Here is a 15112-nt window from a genome sequence, read left to right as displayed (position 1 = left end):
CCCCCTCCGCATTACTGACCCCTGGACCCCCGTGCCGTGACCCTCTAGACCCCCCCCTTCCCGCAGAAAACCCTCCCCCGCCGGCGTCGCATGCCTGTGCTGAAGACAGCCAAAGTTCTCTTCTTGTCTGCGCTGGCGATGCTTGTTGAATGATCATCTATTGAAGTTTCTGTGCGTGCGTCTGATGTCAGACGCATGCACAGAAACTTGAACAGATGATCATTCTTCAAGCAACGCCCCGGTGCAGCTGAGAAGAGAAGTTTGGTTGTCGTCAGCACAGGAATGCGACGCCGGCGGGGTAGGGTTTTCAGCGGAAAGGGGGGGTCGAGAGGGACAATATGTGAAAAGTGATTAATATGTCTAAAAGGTGATAAACGATGGATTAATTAATCAAGTCATACTCCATATAAATAATGTAAAAAAGTATCATGCTGCATAATAAAATAATAAATAAATATGCATGGTAGTACCTTTGAGTAAGTATAGTCCTAAATGTTAAGTATAGTCCTAAGTGTTAGATTACCACTGCACACTTTCTCTGCTTGTAGTTTCTTTTCTGATTCCTCCAATCTGCCACCTTGGCTACTGACAAGGAGTACTGGAACCCATAGAGGTGCCCTTTTACAAAGGCACGCTGAAAAATGGCCTATGGTAGTGTAGACGCATGTTTTGGGCGCACACAAAATCATTTTTCAGCGCACCTGTAAAAAGTGCCTTTTTAAAATTTTTGCCGAAAATGGACATGCGTCAAAATGACAATTGCCGTGCGTCCATTTTGGGTCTGAGACCTTACCACCAGCCATTGACCTAGCGGTAAGGCCGATTACCTCCTGTGCACCAGAAAAAATATTTATTTTCCGGTGTGCGTAGTGGACGTGCATCAAAAATGAAATTACCGCAAGGGCCACGCGGTAGCTCAAAATTGACGCGCGTTGGGCATGCGTAGGCGACTACATAGCTTAGTAAAAGGGCCCCATAGTGATTTATGTTACTATCATATGTACTTGGAAGAGCTAAGGGCTTCTTTTACAAAGCCGCACTAGTGTTTTCTGTGCGGCAAGTGAGAGGAATCCCATTCAGTTCCTATGGGCTTCCTTTCATTTATCGTGCAGGAATTGCACTGTTTTGTAAAAGAAGCCCTAAGTGACCTCTCTGTTGGCTCCCTCCTCTCACTCTTCTTTTTTTTCCTCTGTTTATCATCCTTACATAGTAAAAATCTTGTTCTATTTCCTACCTCTTTTGTTTACCCTTTTCTGTCAAGTAGTATGTGATTCTTAAGATTGTCAGTTGGCCTCAGCTCCTGCTGCGATCAATGACACAAAATTAGCACTCTTCAGTCTTCCTGTTGTACGTAGCAGAGAGCCTTTGCTCCTTGTTGCCTGCTTGGATCAGTAGCCTCAGCTGTCGGCTCTTTCTCAGAAACTCGATAGTGAATCATCTTCTGTGGCAAGACTGAAAGCATCTCAAGAGAAAACATGCCATAGTAAATAATGTAGATGGCTGTTTCAGTTAGTCAAAAAGGGACATTGTTCTCATTATTTCTTTGAACACTTTCTCAGCTATTTTTGAATAGCATATTTTGAGCTATCATCCAGAAAAAGCTTGACTGATGTAGCTTCTGTGTTTTACGACTGAAATTATGGTTACAGTTTTTGATACTAGCTTTTGGTAGGGTTTCTAAAATTAATTTGGCATGGTCTTCTTTCAGCTGCTGCTGCACACGTTCACTAATTTTGAAGATATGACCGCTTTCCTTCAGCAGTGCATTTCTCAGGTACAGAAGAATATATATAATCTACAGTTCTCAGTGGAAATTGACGGCCAAATTAAACAGATAGGAAGAATGTGTTTTTTATAAATCAACAATAGTTCTCTAAATTTGTTATACTTGAACTACAGAATCAGTCTTATTAATGCATTTGCTAACATTTGTTTAATTACCATTGCTAACCCTGTAACAGAACATAAATATATTTTATACTTCCTCAAAAAGCAAAGTACCACATAACTTCCAGTTCTCTCCTTGGCCTTCCATGTGCAAGAAAATTAACTGAAAATGTAGCCAACTGATCTGTTGGCATATTAGATTTTAAAATATATCGTCCAATTTACAAAAAACTGTAGCACTTTAAGGCAGATATGATTAGGCCTTGAATATTTGGCTAAGTGGTTGTCATAAAATGGATTAAGGGCCTGATTCATGAAAGTGTCTTTGTCTGTGGGGAAAAAATACTTCATCAGGCTCTAAATGTAAATAAAAATGGGCATTGTATTAAAATTAACATATGGCTGGACGAACTAATGCACAAATGTGGCCTATTAATTTCCTAAATTGTTAGGCCTTCGTGGGTAGCAGGATGATGGAGTATTAGCCTCATGAATCAAAGTTTTACTGTGCCTTCAATCAGTACTTATCAACTTCTCCTGGACAGGCATCTTGCTATTTAGGATTACCACAATGAATATGAATGAGACAGATTTACATAGGTCTTAGGTACATGCAAATTTGTCTCATGCATATTTATTGTGGTAATCCTGAAAACCCAACTAACTAGGTATGTCTCCAGGTGAGAAGCTCTGATATAAATAATCAAATTAATTTTTCATAAAGAGTGCAATGCAATGTTTTTGAAAACTAATTGCATGTGCTTTGTTCTTTATAGCTATTCACTAATGATCAGATATCTTATTTCCTTACGAATGATAACCAAAAATATTGTTCTGTATACCATGTTATGTAATCAAGGATCACTTGCCTCTTCTTTTGCTCTTGATAAATTCTGATATTTCTTGCTTTCACTATTGCACTCATTTTCGAAGCAGATTGGTGTCTCAAAATGACCAAAAAAGTTTCATCTGCCGAAAATATTCAAATCGCGATTTTTGAAAGGCAAGATGTGGACGTTTTATACTGCAGTTCATCTAGATAGTATGGGGGGCACATTGGAGGTTTGTTCTGGGCAGGAATAGGGTGGGCCCAAAATTAGGACATCTTTCAGCGATAATGGAATGAGAGGAAAAAGAGGATGTTTTTATCTAGACCTGTTTCAATCATGTCCAGGGTACATAAGGGTGTCCTGATTGAGCAGCTGACCACTGGAGGGATGAAGGCATGACCCTTCCTTAATCTCCCAGTGGTTGCTGAACCCCTCCCATCCATTTAAGAAAAGTGATGGTGGATACCAGGCTTTATGACAGCCTCAGGTATTATGGCCATTCCTATTAGAGCAGCTCTTAACATTTTTCTGTTTAATGAACGTGTATTATTTAAGCACTAGATAGAATAAGGCTGGTAGATTGTAGCTCCTGGGTTATTACTACTACTACTTATCACTTCTATAGCGTTACAAGGCATATGCAGCGCTGTACATCATACATGAAAAGACAGTCCCTGCTCAAAGAGCTGACAATCTAAGTAGGACAAACACACAGATAGAACAACTAAGAGGTAAGGGAATTAAAGAGAGGTGGAGATAAAAGGGTACAGGGCAAGTGAGTAGTGGTTAGGAGTCAAAAGTAGTGTTAAAGAGGTGGGTTTTTAGCCTGGATTTGAAAACTGCCAAAGACGGGGCTAGACGTACAGGCTCGGGAAGTCTATTCCAGGCGTGAGGTGCAGCGAGATAAAAGGAACGGAGCCTGGAATTAGCAGTAGAGGAGAAGGGGACAAACAAGAGAGATTTATCCACAGAACGGAGTACCCGAGAGGGGGCATAGGGAGAGACAAGAGTGGGGAGGTATTGGGGAGCGGCAGAGTGAATGCACTTATAGGTCAGTAAGAGAAGTTTGAATTGAATGCGGAAACGGATAGGGAGCCAGTGAAGTGACTTGAGGAGAGGGCTGATGTGAGCATAGCGACTCTTGTGGAAAATGAGTCACGCAGCAGAGTTTTGGACAGATTGAAGAGGAGAGAGAGATGGCTACGTGGGAGGCCGGTGAGAAGCAGGTTGCAATAATCTAGACGAGAGGTGATAAGGGTTCTGACAGAGTGTTCAGAGAGGAAGGGATGGATTTTTTTGATGTTATAGAGAAAGAAACGACAGGTTTTGGCAGTCTGTTGAATGTGAGCAGAGAAGGAGAGAGAGGAGTCGAAGATAACCCCAAGGTTACGAGCTGATGAGACAGGGAGAATGAGAGTGTCATCCACAGAAATAGAGAAAGGGGGAAGAGGAGAGGTGGGTTTAGGGGGAAAGACGAGGAGCTCGGTTTTGGCCATGTTAAGTTTCAGATGACGTTGAGACATCCAGGCAGCGATATCAGATAGGCAGGCTGATACATTGGTCTGGATGCTGGTTGAGATTTCAGGGGTAGAGAGGTAGATCTGGGAGTCGTCAGCATAGAGATGGTATTGAAAGCCATGGGATGATATCAGAGAGCCAAGGGAAGACGTGTAGATGGAGAACTGGAGAGGACTGAGAACAGAACCCTGAGGTACACCAATTGGTAGAGGGATAGAAGTGGAAGAGGATTCACCAGAGTGTACACTAAAGGTGCAAAGCGAGAGGTAGGAGGAGAACCAGGAAAGAACAGAGCCCTGGAATCCAAGTGAAGACAATGTATCAAGGAGTAAGCTGTGATCAACAGTGTCAAAAGCAGCGGATAGATCGAGAAGGATGAGGATAGAATACAGACCTTTGGATTTGGCCAGTAACAGGTCGTTGGAAACTTTTGTAAGTGCAGTTTCAGTTGAATGAAGAGGGCGAAAGCCAGATTGGAGTGGGTCAAGAACAGCTTGAGATGAAAGAAAGTCAAGACAGTGGCGGTGAAAGGCACGTTCAAGTATCTTGGAGAGGAAAGGGAGGAGGGAGATGGGTCGATAGTTGGAAGGACAGGTAGGGTCAAGTGAAGGCTTCTTAAGGAGTGGTGTGACCACAGCATGTATGAAGGCATCAGGAAATCTAGACTGCCCCAACTTGACATTTCGTCCTTTAGATTGTAAGCTCCATTGAGCAGGGACTGTCCTTCTTTGTTAAACTGTACAGCACTGCGTAACCCTAGTAGCGCTCTAGAAATGTTAAGTAGTAGTAGGAACAGTCACAATGGAAAGTGATAGATTGAGGATATGACAGGTAAAAGGGGTAAGAGTAGGAGAGATAGTGTTAAGAAGGTGAGTAGGAATGGGATCAGAGGAACAAGAAGTTCGTTTTGAGGAGGAGAGAAGATGTGTCGTTTCCTCATCAGTGATTTCAGGAAAGGAGGAAAAGGACAGAGGGGTTGGGGAGTTTGGGGAATGGACAAGGGGAGGGAGAGGTGGGGATAGCTTGGTAGAGAATTCGAGGTTTATCTTCTGAACCTTGTCGTGGAAGAACTCAGCTAGGGTTTGAGGAGATAGTGAGGGGGGAGTTGGAGATGGAGGCACCTTGAGGAGAGAGTTCATTGTGGCGAAGAGAAGTCGAGGGTTTGATCCAAGAGGGTTATTCTTTCCAGTTATTTTTATTTCATTTTGTAATCGCACAGAACTAGTTATTAGTATTTGTGGAATAGAAGATTTGTATAATATGACAAGTGTAAGAAGAAGCCTAATGGTCAGTGCAGTGGACTTTGAAGAATGGGACCCAGGTGTAATTCCCACTTTAACACTTTTATTTCTGAACAGTATATTAACCCTCCTGGAACATAGAAATACCTACTGTACCTTAAGCACGATGGCTATTGCAGTGGTGTACCTTTTAGATATAGTAGGTTTTTATCTGTTCCTGGAGGACACACAATAACATATAAAGGAATTAAAGTGGGATTTGTACCTGGGTCCCGTTGTTTAAAGTCCACTGCATTGACCACTAGGCTGCTCCTCTGCTCTACAGAGACATCTATGTGGCGATTTTTGTACAAATGATGCCAGACATATGTTTTTGTGCCTACTTATTTTGGCGTTCATATTTTGGGCATTTCATTTTGGAAAATGGCTGTTCATTTTGGACATTTTCAGCGCAAGAACGTCCTTCTCGCATCTTTTCGAACAGGAAATCCCAGCATTTTTCCTCTTTGAATATGGCTGTGTGGTGGACATTTTTTTTGGGGGGGGGGGGGAGGGGGAGGACGTTATGAGCAAGATGTCCCAATTCTGACTTGGATGTTCTTTGAAAATGCCCCTCCACATGTCCTGGTACTGTTCTGGGTATAATTCTTTACTCTCCGATGTTGCCTTATATCATTATTTATATATCCACCTCTTTGCTGTAACTACAGACATCATAATTAATTTAAACTGAGCACGTCAGTACCACGTATCTTTCCAGTTGCTGTAATTATAAAGTTCAAATGAACACAGAAGTAAGCAGTGGTTATTTTTGCAGTTTGAAGCTGGTCCTTTTGGATGCATCCTTCTTACACTGTCTGCTATCTTTTCAAGAACCATCGAATTGTGAGTATTTTCAACTTACTTAATATGGTACGCTCCAAGTGGAAACCTTCTTAGTAGAACATCATGTTTTCCAATGCTCCATTAGGGAAATAGAGTAGACTACAGTCCCATAAACCCCAGGACAGTTTAGAACATTGATCACTGACAAAAAAAAACACTAGTTCAATAATTTTGTCTTCCATCAAAATTTATTTTTATCATTTAAATATATACGAGGTGGACCATCATACATATCACAGATGGGTAAGAGCATTTATGTTGCATAATCATTGGTCTAAAATGTGCATTTAAAACATTTTTCTACTGTTTACAACCCATGTCCTACAAAAACAATATTAAAAAAAAATACTTAGCTTTTTAATTGTCCTTTTATCTGACTTCTTATATTGTTGTGCTAATCTGTCATTCATATAGTGCTGAGTCAATCATCCAATATAACATGTTTCAACCAATCACTGCATCAGGGATGAAATACTTGCTTCCACTTTTACCATGTCCACATTTCACCATTTTAACTGAACTACAAAACACAACATGGCGACAACAATTTTTGATGTATCAAAGATCATAAGATGAAACAGTATGACCTACCCTTACTAGAAACGCTGCCACTTCATCTGCTGTAAACATTGTGATTGTCCTTTGTTTACATATTTGACATAGTTCTGGAAGTTCAGAGAGAAAAGTAATGTTGCACTGAGTCTTAATTGGAAGTAATGGAAGAAAAATAGTCAGTAAGGTAAAACTGAGTGACAACACTTTTTTTTTTTTTTTTTTTAGATATGTTAGTGATAGATGGAAGTGCAAAAGTGGCATTGTGAGACTTAGTTAAAGTGGAGGAATATATAGAAGTTAAGAATAACTTATATGTGGTCTCTGTGATTGTGCTGTCTAATTTGTTGAATTTGTGGAGGAAAAGCCTCTGTAGGCCCACGGTCACTGTTTCAATCTTTGTGACTCCATTTACCTTTTAATTTCTAATTTTTAATCTTATTTATTGTGTATATTGTAAATGTTATTTCAGCATATAGCACTTATCTGCATTATCCATCCGACGGGGTCCCGTTTCGCCATGTCGGCTTTATCAAGGAAAACCTCGTGCTTATGCTTTATATCAGAAATGGACAAACACCATATTAATCAGGCTGTCTTCCTGTTCAAATTCTTCTCTCTATACTGCTTCCTTTTAACAAAGATTTAGTACTTGAGTTTAATATTGAATACAGGCAGATGCCAGTTCCCAGTTCTTGATCAGTGATGAGCTATGATGGATCTTGAGCTATGTTAGTTTTTGTCCTGGATCTGCCAACACCCATACAAGATAACTAGTCACAAAAAGAAAATTCTCTATTATTCTCTACATGGTGTTTCATAAAACGATCGACCCCATTTGGTGTTCCAGATATCCTACTTCACTACCTGTGCTTTCTCTAAGGCTAGTATTGCAAACATTCTCCACTGGAGTGCATTTCATTGCAATCTTAGTCTGTAGTGTCCCCATTGACAGATTTTTATTTTATTTTTATTAGGATTTATTTAACGCCTTTTTGAAGGAATTCACTCAGCACGGTGTACAGTAAGAATAAATCAAACATAAGCAATAGTCAATTACAGCAGTAAAAATATTTAAATAGCAATACAAAGTATGGCATAGTATACTACTTACAATGTCAACACAATATGTAATAGAACATTTTAATTGACAGTGTAGGGTATAAGCAAAGATGGAACATATTGACAGGTAAGAGAGTAAGAGGATTTAGAAAATAAGGTGACTAATTTCAAGAAAGTTGTCCAGATTCACAGCTTTTCTTTGTAACATCAGCAACTCTTGCTTTCTCTTTTTGTGCCCAGGCTGCTCCTGGACAGTGGACAAACTATACATGAACTGAGCTGCCCAGAGCTTGAGAGTCACCCACTTGTGTGTCTGATTCAGGCCTCCTCCTCGACTTAGTGTTTATCTGTAACAAATGTTTTTTGTGGACAAGAGGATTGATAAGGCACATAATCCTTCCCACCTCACTCAGGGCCAGATGCACTAAACCTAACGAGCCAGCAACGTGGTTTTTAAACTAGTTTTAGTCAATTTAGCGTGCAGGTAGTAAAATGGGACATGCACAAAAGGGTTCTCTGAGCCATTTTCCTGTCAAGGGAGCAGCTAACGAAAACGGAATGCAAAGCTATTATATGAGCTAATTACTATTATAATGTGCATGCAAGGCGATGCACAGCTGTTTCCGACCCCATGCACATAAGCAGTCCCTACCTTTACCATGTAAATTTTAACGGGAGATCTGGACCAGTTGGTTCTTCATTATCGCAAGTAGGAGAAGGGGAGAAACAAAGCAGGGAAGATGGAGCACAAAAAAAAAGTACACTGGCTTACACGCAGCTTCTTTGCGTATATGAAAGCTGTGCCATGATTCTTTTTTCAAATGACATTTTACTGGCAAGAAATTGGGGGGGGGGGGGGGGGGCAGTAAATGTACAGCATAAAAGTAATGGTGACTTACCAAAAATGCATGGAAGACAAGGGTCATATAGCCTCTGCTGGAAAACAGTATCCTCCATGTTAGTAGCACAACAGAGAGGGGCTAAACCAATTGGATAGTGTCAGCCTGGGATGTCCCGCCTACTCACTACTGGAGGGGGACACCAGGAAGTTCAGATCCAATCAGCTCATAGCTCTAGAGTGATGTCATCAGGGAAGCCCTGCAGGGAGGAGGAGTTGGGACAGCAGCCAGCGAATTAGAGTCCATCTTCAGGGAGATGGGCATTCCAGGATTTCAGCCGGCCAATAGAAGGAAGCAGCAGGAACAGCTGGAGGTGGAACCAAGCCCTGATGCTGATTCCTCAGAGCCAAGAGCAGCAGTGAGCATATTCTAGCCTTTTCCCACTGTTTCCCAGCAGCGGGGAGGCAGGAAGCCCCAACATAGGTCTGTCCATCCAAAAAAAAAACGCGCTTTTGTGGTTGCAAAAAAAAAAGGACTACATCTATTGCTTTCATACACACAGCTTTTGTTTTGCATGTATGAGAGCCGTTTTTAAAAGAATTTTACCAATGATACTCACGAACACCACGAGACCAAATCAGGCTTAAAGCAGTTTTATATCTTGCAAGGAGACATCCAGCATACCCTCTTTTAACAGCCGTCTGTAGCATGAGCACAGCAGCCACGCACAGCGATTGACTGTTCTGCGCATGCTTAGCTCACCAATTGGCTTCCTCCATATCGCATGCAATTGAGGTGGGTCGCCAAAGCAATGAGCAGCTTATTTGTATGCAGTTCTCTTTGTGAATCCCTCTGTGTTTCTAAATCAGTAAATTTTTACCGATTTAGAAATGCAGACGGATTCTTAACGGGACCTTTGTGCATCTGGCACTGAGTTGCATTCCTTCTTTAGCTATGGAATTAATTGAGAGTACTGAGAATGAACCATAGGATGGGCTATATATGCTCACAACCTTTATATCATTTTAACCAGTTACCTAGTAAAATGCAGTTTACAATAAAATTATAAAATCTGAAGTAATGCATAACAAATATAACAAAATCATGGTAACAAGTTTAAAACATTGCAAAAAAAATCATATAACGTAATAAAATAAATAAAACTAATCACACGTCTGTTTACTTGCATGCACAAATATTAGATTACTGAAGCTCTAGAAGCAAGGTGTTCCAAATGGGAGGTGCACTGACCTGTAGAATTTGCATACGAGTGCTTGTATTTGCACGCATCTTCCTAGTCCGTATTCTATAGATGCACATGTAAATTTTTAAGCCTGGATCCAGAAAGGGGGCGTATACATAGGAGGGACATGGGTGGGTCAGGGGTGTTCCTACCATTTGTGTGCAGTTTTGTAAAATACAGCAGATCTGTGCCTAATTTAGGCATAAGAATTTACACGAGGCCTCGGTGTAAATTTTGAGCGTGGATCCCGGCACTAAGTGCTGTTCTCTAAATGGCAGCCAACTCTGAACACCGCTTATAGACTAGTGCAGTGATGGCGAACCTTTCAGAGACCGAGTGCCCAAACAGCAACCCAAAATCTAATTACTCATTGCGAAGTGCCGGTACTCATTATGGATGGGGTCACCACATATGACTCCACCCCTATGATAGCCACACCCCCTTACACCAGCCATAGTGCATATAAACAGACATCATTGAAAATGTTATTCTAGTATAGGAGAAAAAAATAACATGATTTTCTTTCATTATAAATCATTTCTGTAAGTTATTACAGCTCCAGTATACCCAGTGCAAAATAAGACAGCAGATATAAATTCTCAAATTGGACATATTCCAAACACTAAAATGAAAATAAAATGATTTTTTCTACCTTTGTTGTCCGGTGATTTTGTTTTTCTATCCATATTGGTCCTAGTCGCTGATTCTGCTGCTCTCTATCTGTTCTCTTAACTCCGTTTCCAGGACTTCCTTTCCATTTATTTCTTTACTTTCCTCCTTTCTTCTTCATTTCTTGCCCTCCATCTATGTCCAGCAACCCTTCTCTCCCCTCCAGCCACAAATGTCCAGCCCCCTCCTCTTCCCCTGCCCTCCCCTCCAGCCACCCTCCTCTCCCCCCTGCCCTCCCAGCACCAGGCCTCCCTCCCTCCCACCCAAGCACCAGGCCATGCACCCACCCAGCACTCCCACCCAAACACCAGGCCTCCCACCCAAGCCTCCCTCCCTCCCTCCCTCCCACCCAGCACCAGGCCACCCACCCAGCACCAGGCCATGCACCCACCCAGCACTCCCACCCAAGCCTCCCTCCCTCCCACCCAGCACCAGGCCATCCACCCACCCAGCACTCCCAAAGCACCAGGCAGGCCTCCCTCCCAAGCACCAGGCAGGCCACCCACCCAAGCACCAGGCAGGCCTCCCTGCCACCCACCCTCCCACCCACCCAGCACTCCCACCCAAGCACCAGGCCTCGCTCACACCCAGCGTGCACCAGGGCACCCTCCCTCCCGGCGTCAAGCACTCCTCCCTCCCTCCCACCCGGCACCAGCCCGCCATCCCTCCCTCCCTCCGAACCCGAAGAAATTTAAAAGTCTTTCCTTGTCCGAGTAGGCGGCATCAGCAGTAGCAGCGAAAAGCGTGCTGCTGGTTCGGCGCGTTTTCAGTCTTCCGTTTCTCAAGCTCTCTGGTCCCGTCCTAACAGGAAATGAGGGTGGGACCAGAGAGCTTGAGAGACGGAAGGCTGAAGACGCGCCGAACCAGCAGCATGCTTTTCACTGCTACTGCTGATGCTGACGCCGCCTACTCGGACAAGGGAAGACTTTTAAATTTCTTCGGGTTCGGAGGGAGGGAGGGAGGCCGGGTGGGCTGGTGCCGGGTGGGAGGGAGGGAGGAATGCTTGATGCCGGGTGGATGGGAGGCCTGAAAGTCTCGGGTGAGGCGACCGGCAGCGCGCGTGCCAACAGAGAGGGCTCCGCGTGCCCTCTCTGGCACGTGTGCCATAGGTAAGCCATCACTGGACTAGTGCTTAGATCTTATTTTTTTCAGCACCCAAATTTTGGTGCCATGTACTGAATTTAGCCCTAATTATATGATGTGTTCTCCGTTTTCCATTACCTTTACCCTATTAATATAGCAGATAACACGCATTAACTACCATTAATATGTGTTAATTGCTGCATTAACTGCTAACACAGTTTAGTAAATAAGCTCCAAGTTGCATTAAAGTTTCCATTTCACACAAGTGAATACTAAATGCAAAGTCAGTGCTGTTGCACGTTCTATTTTGTGCTTATCAAGCTAGCAAAGAGTATGTGTGTAAGCCAGCTTAATTGGGTGATATAAGCCCCTACACATTTCTACATTTTTTAAAACAAAAAGATGAAGTTTTAATGACACTGTTTAGATTGTAGCAAGAGAATTGCTGTTAAAATTAAACAACCACCAGCATTTTTGGCATTGGACAGCATTCCAAATGGAAGGGTTTGCATTTATCTCCTGGGAAGAAGTAGGGGGAATAAATCATAATTGGCCAAACCTTGTTTTACATGCTCTGTACATGATGGAATCAAATGCAATATCTTTTAACAGTTTTCTAGAGAACTTATGAAAGTTTATTTTTATTTGTTTAAATTGGAAGGAAAGTGCTGTTAAAAATAAGTACCACATTTTAAAGAAAGTGGTTTAAAATGTAGGCACTGACTGCAGATATGTTTTGGTCCTTTTCATGTGCGACATGATAAAAGCATATTATCCACACCATCAAGAGTGTCTACCCTGTTGCAGATTTTGGTGTCATCCACAAAGAAGCAAACCTTAGCAGACAGCCCTTCAGCAATATCGCTTACTAAAACATTAAAAAGAACCGGACCAAGAACTAAACCTTGTGGCACACCACTGGTAGTATCCTTTTCCTCAGAATGAGCTCCATTTACCACTATGTTTTGTCTCCTTCTGCTCATTATTTAGTGCTTTATACTCTTACTCTCCTATCTTATTTTTTAGGCTCTATTTGTATACAAGCACTTCAACTTGTGTTTTTTCCTGGCATCTACAAGCTGCTTGAAAGTTGACAGGGATAATGTGTATCCTTTACCCTGCTTTCTCCTTGAGCACTCCTGGCTTTCATTCATCATTGTTGAAAGCTCTCTATTGGGTTTCCATAAATGGCCCGTTTCAATTGTATTCTTTAAGGATACTTGACACTGAACCATTTGCTACTGGGCGACTGTCTTCTCCCCCCACCAATCTCCTTAAAAAAAAAAAAACTATTCACAAACCCCAAAATGTCCACACAACAAAATGTAACATGTAACATTGTTTAAACAAGCTGTAAAAATATTGTCACTTGTCACCTCTCAGGAATAGACTAAAAATGGTTCATACATAGTACTGGAAATAGAAAAGAGTATACATTTGTATTGGCAGAAGTTTTGGGTGCATGATGGTGTGATACATGATAGTATTAAAGTCATAGACATTAGGTACATGATAATGTGAAAGCAAAAGACATTAGAGAACGTTCCTGGATATCTTAAAGAATGTAGAGTTACGCGTGTTGTTCTTTATGATATATTTTGTCGAAGAGATAAGTTTTCAGGAGTTTGCGGAAATTGGTCATTTCGTAGACCGTTTTCAGGTTCCGTGGCAGTGTGTTCCAAAGCTGTGTGCTTGTATATGAAAAGGTTGATGCATGCATTGATTTGTATTTCAAGCCTTTACATTTGGGAGGATGAAGGTTGAGGAATGTGCGGTAGGATTTTTTTGCATTTCTGGGTGGTAGTTCTATTAGGTCTGACATGTAGGCTGGGACGTCACCATGGATGATTTTATGGACCAAGGTACAGAGTTTGAACGTGATGCGTTCTTTGAGTGGGAGCCAGTGTAGTTTTTCGCGAAGGGGTGTTGCGCTTTCGTATTTTGGTCTGCCGAATATAAGTCTGGCTGCCGTGTTCTGGGCTGTCTGGAGTTTTTTGAGTATTTGCTCTTTGCAGCCGGCGTAGAGTGAGTTGCAATAGTCCAGATGACTAAGTACCAATGATTGTACCAGGTAGCGGAAGACATTCCTTGGGAAAAATGGTTGACTCTTTTTAGTTTCCACATTGAGTGGAACATCTTTTTAGTTATGTGTTTTGCATGATTCTCAAGTGTTAGGTGTTGATCAATGGTGACTCCAAGGATTTTTAGGGTGTCTGAGATTGGTAGACTTAGATTAGGTGTGTTGATGGTGGTGAATTCCTTTTTGTTGTATTGCGAGGTGAGAACTAGGCATTGGGTTTTTTCTCTTAGATCGCGTTTGAATGGGATAAAGATTGTTACATCATCGGCATATATATATGGGTTTAGATTCTGATTCGATAGTAGCTTAGCCAAGGGTGTCATCATTAGGTTGAATATGGTCGGTGAGAGGGGGGATCCTTGTGGAACTCCGCATTCAGGTGTCCATGTGGCTGATGTAGTCGAGTTTGATGTCACTTGATATGAGCGGGTGGTTAGGAAACCCTTGAACCATCTGAGAACGTTACCTCCGATTCCGAAGTATTCGAGGATGTGTAATAAAATTCCATGGTCAACCATATCGAATGCGCTTGACATGTCAAATTGTTACAGTAGTATGTTGTTGCCGTTTGCTATCAATTGTTTGAGTTTGGTCATAAGCGTGACTAGTACGGTTTCCGTACTGTGATTAGAGCGGAATCCTGATTGGGAATCGTGCAGTATCGAAAACTTGTTTAGGTATTCTGTGAGTTGTTTGGTCACCATGCCTTCTGTTATTTTGGTGAGTAGGGGAATGGATGCTACTGGTCTATAGTTTGGGCGAGATTTGTGTTTTGCAAAATGTAATAATTCTCACCTCCATCCATCCATGTCCAGCAAACCTCCTCTCTTCCCTGCCCTCCCCTCCTTCGATCCATGTCCAGCAACCCTGCTCTCTCCCCTGCCCTCCCCACATGTCCATCAGCCCTCCTGTATCCCCTGGCCTCCCCCGGTCCACCAACCCTGCTCTCTCTCCTGCCCTCCCCCCATATCCAGCAACCCTCCTCTTTCCCTTGGCCTCCCCCCGCCGTCCACCAACCCTTCTCTCTCTCCTGCCCTCCCCCATATCCAGCAACCCTCCTCTTTCCCTTGGCCTCCCCCCCACCCTGCTCTCTCCCAATGTCCAGCAACCCTCCTCTCTCCCCCTGCCCTCCCCCCATATCAAGCTACCCTCCTCGCCGCTGCTCCCTCCCCCCTCCGTGCCAGGCCCCCTGCACTGACATGAGAGCGCCTCTCACCTCCGTG

The 15112-nt window shown here is 42.7% G+C and overlaps 1 protein-coding gene across 4 annotated transcripts in view; it reads left to right on the top strand.

The window, feature by feature from the left end:
* Window positions 1-15112, top strand: part of MINDY4 (MINDY lysine 48 deubiquitinase 4) — a 180283-nt gene that overhangs the window by 127159 nt on the left and 38012 nt on the right. For all 4 annotated transcript variants that reach the window (XM_030197772.1, XM_030197746.1, XM_030197754.1 and 1 more), the window contains 2 exons: window positions 1709-1774; window positions 6294-6361. In XM_030197772.1, the coding sequence (XP_030053632.1) occupies window positions 1709-1774; window positions 6294-6361 (134 nt within the window). The remainder of the gene's footprint in view (window positions 1-1708; window positions 1775-6293; window positions 6362-15112) is intronic.

The sequence above is a fragment of the Microcaecilia unicolor genome, chromosome 1 (genome assembly GCF_901765095.1).
Source record: "Microcaecilia unicolor chromosome 1, aMicUni1.1, whole genome shotgun sequence".
Classification (NCBI taxonomy): Eukaryota; Metazoa; Chordata; class Amphibia; order Gymnophiona; family Siphonopidae; genus Microcaecilia; species Microcaecilia unicolor.
Note: the sequence above shows the minus strand (reverse complement) of the source record. Positions and strands in the feature narration are given on the sequence as shown.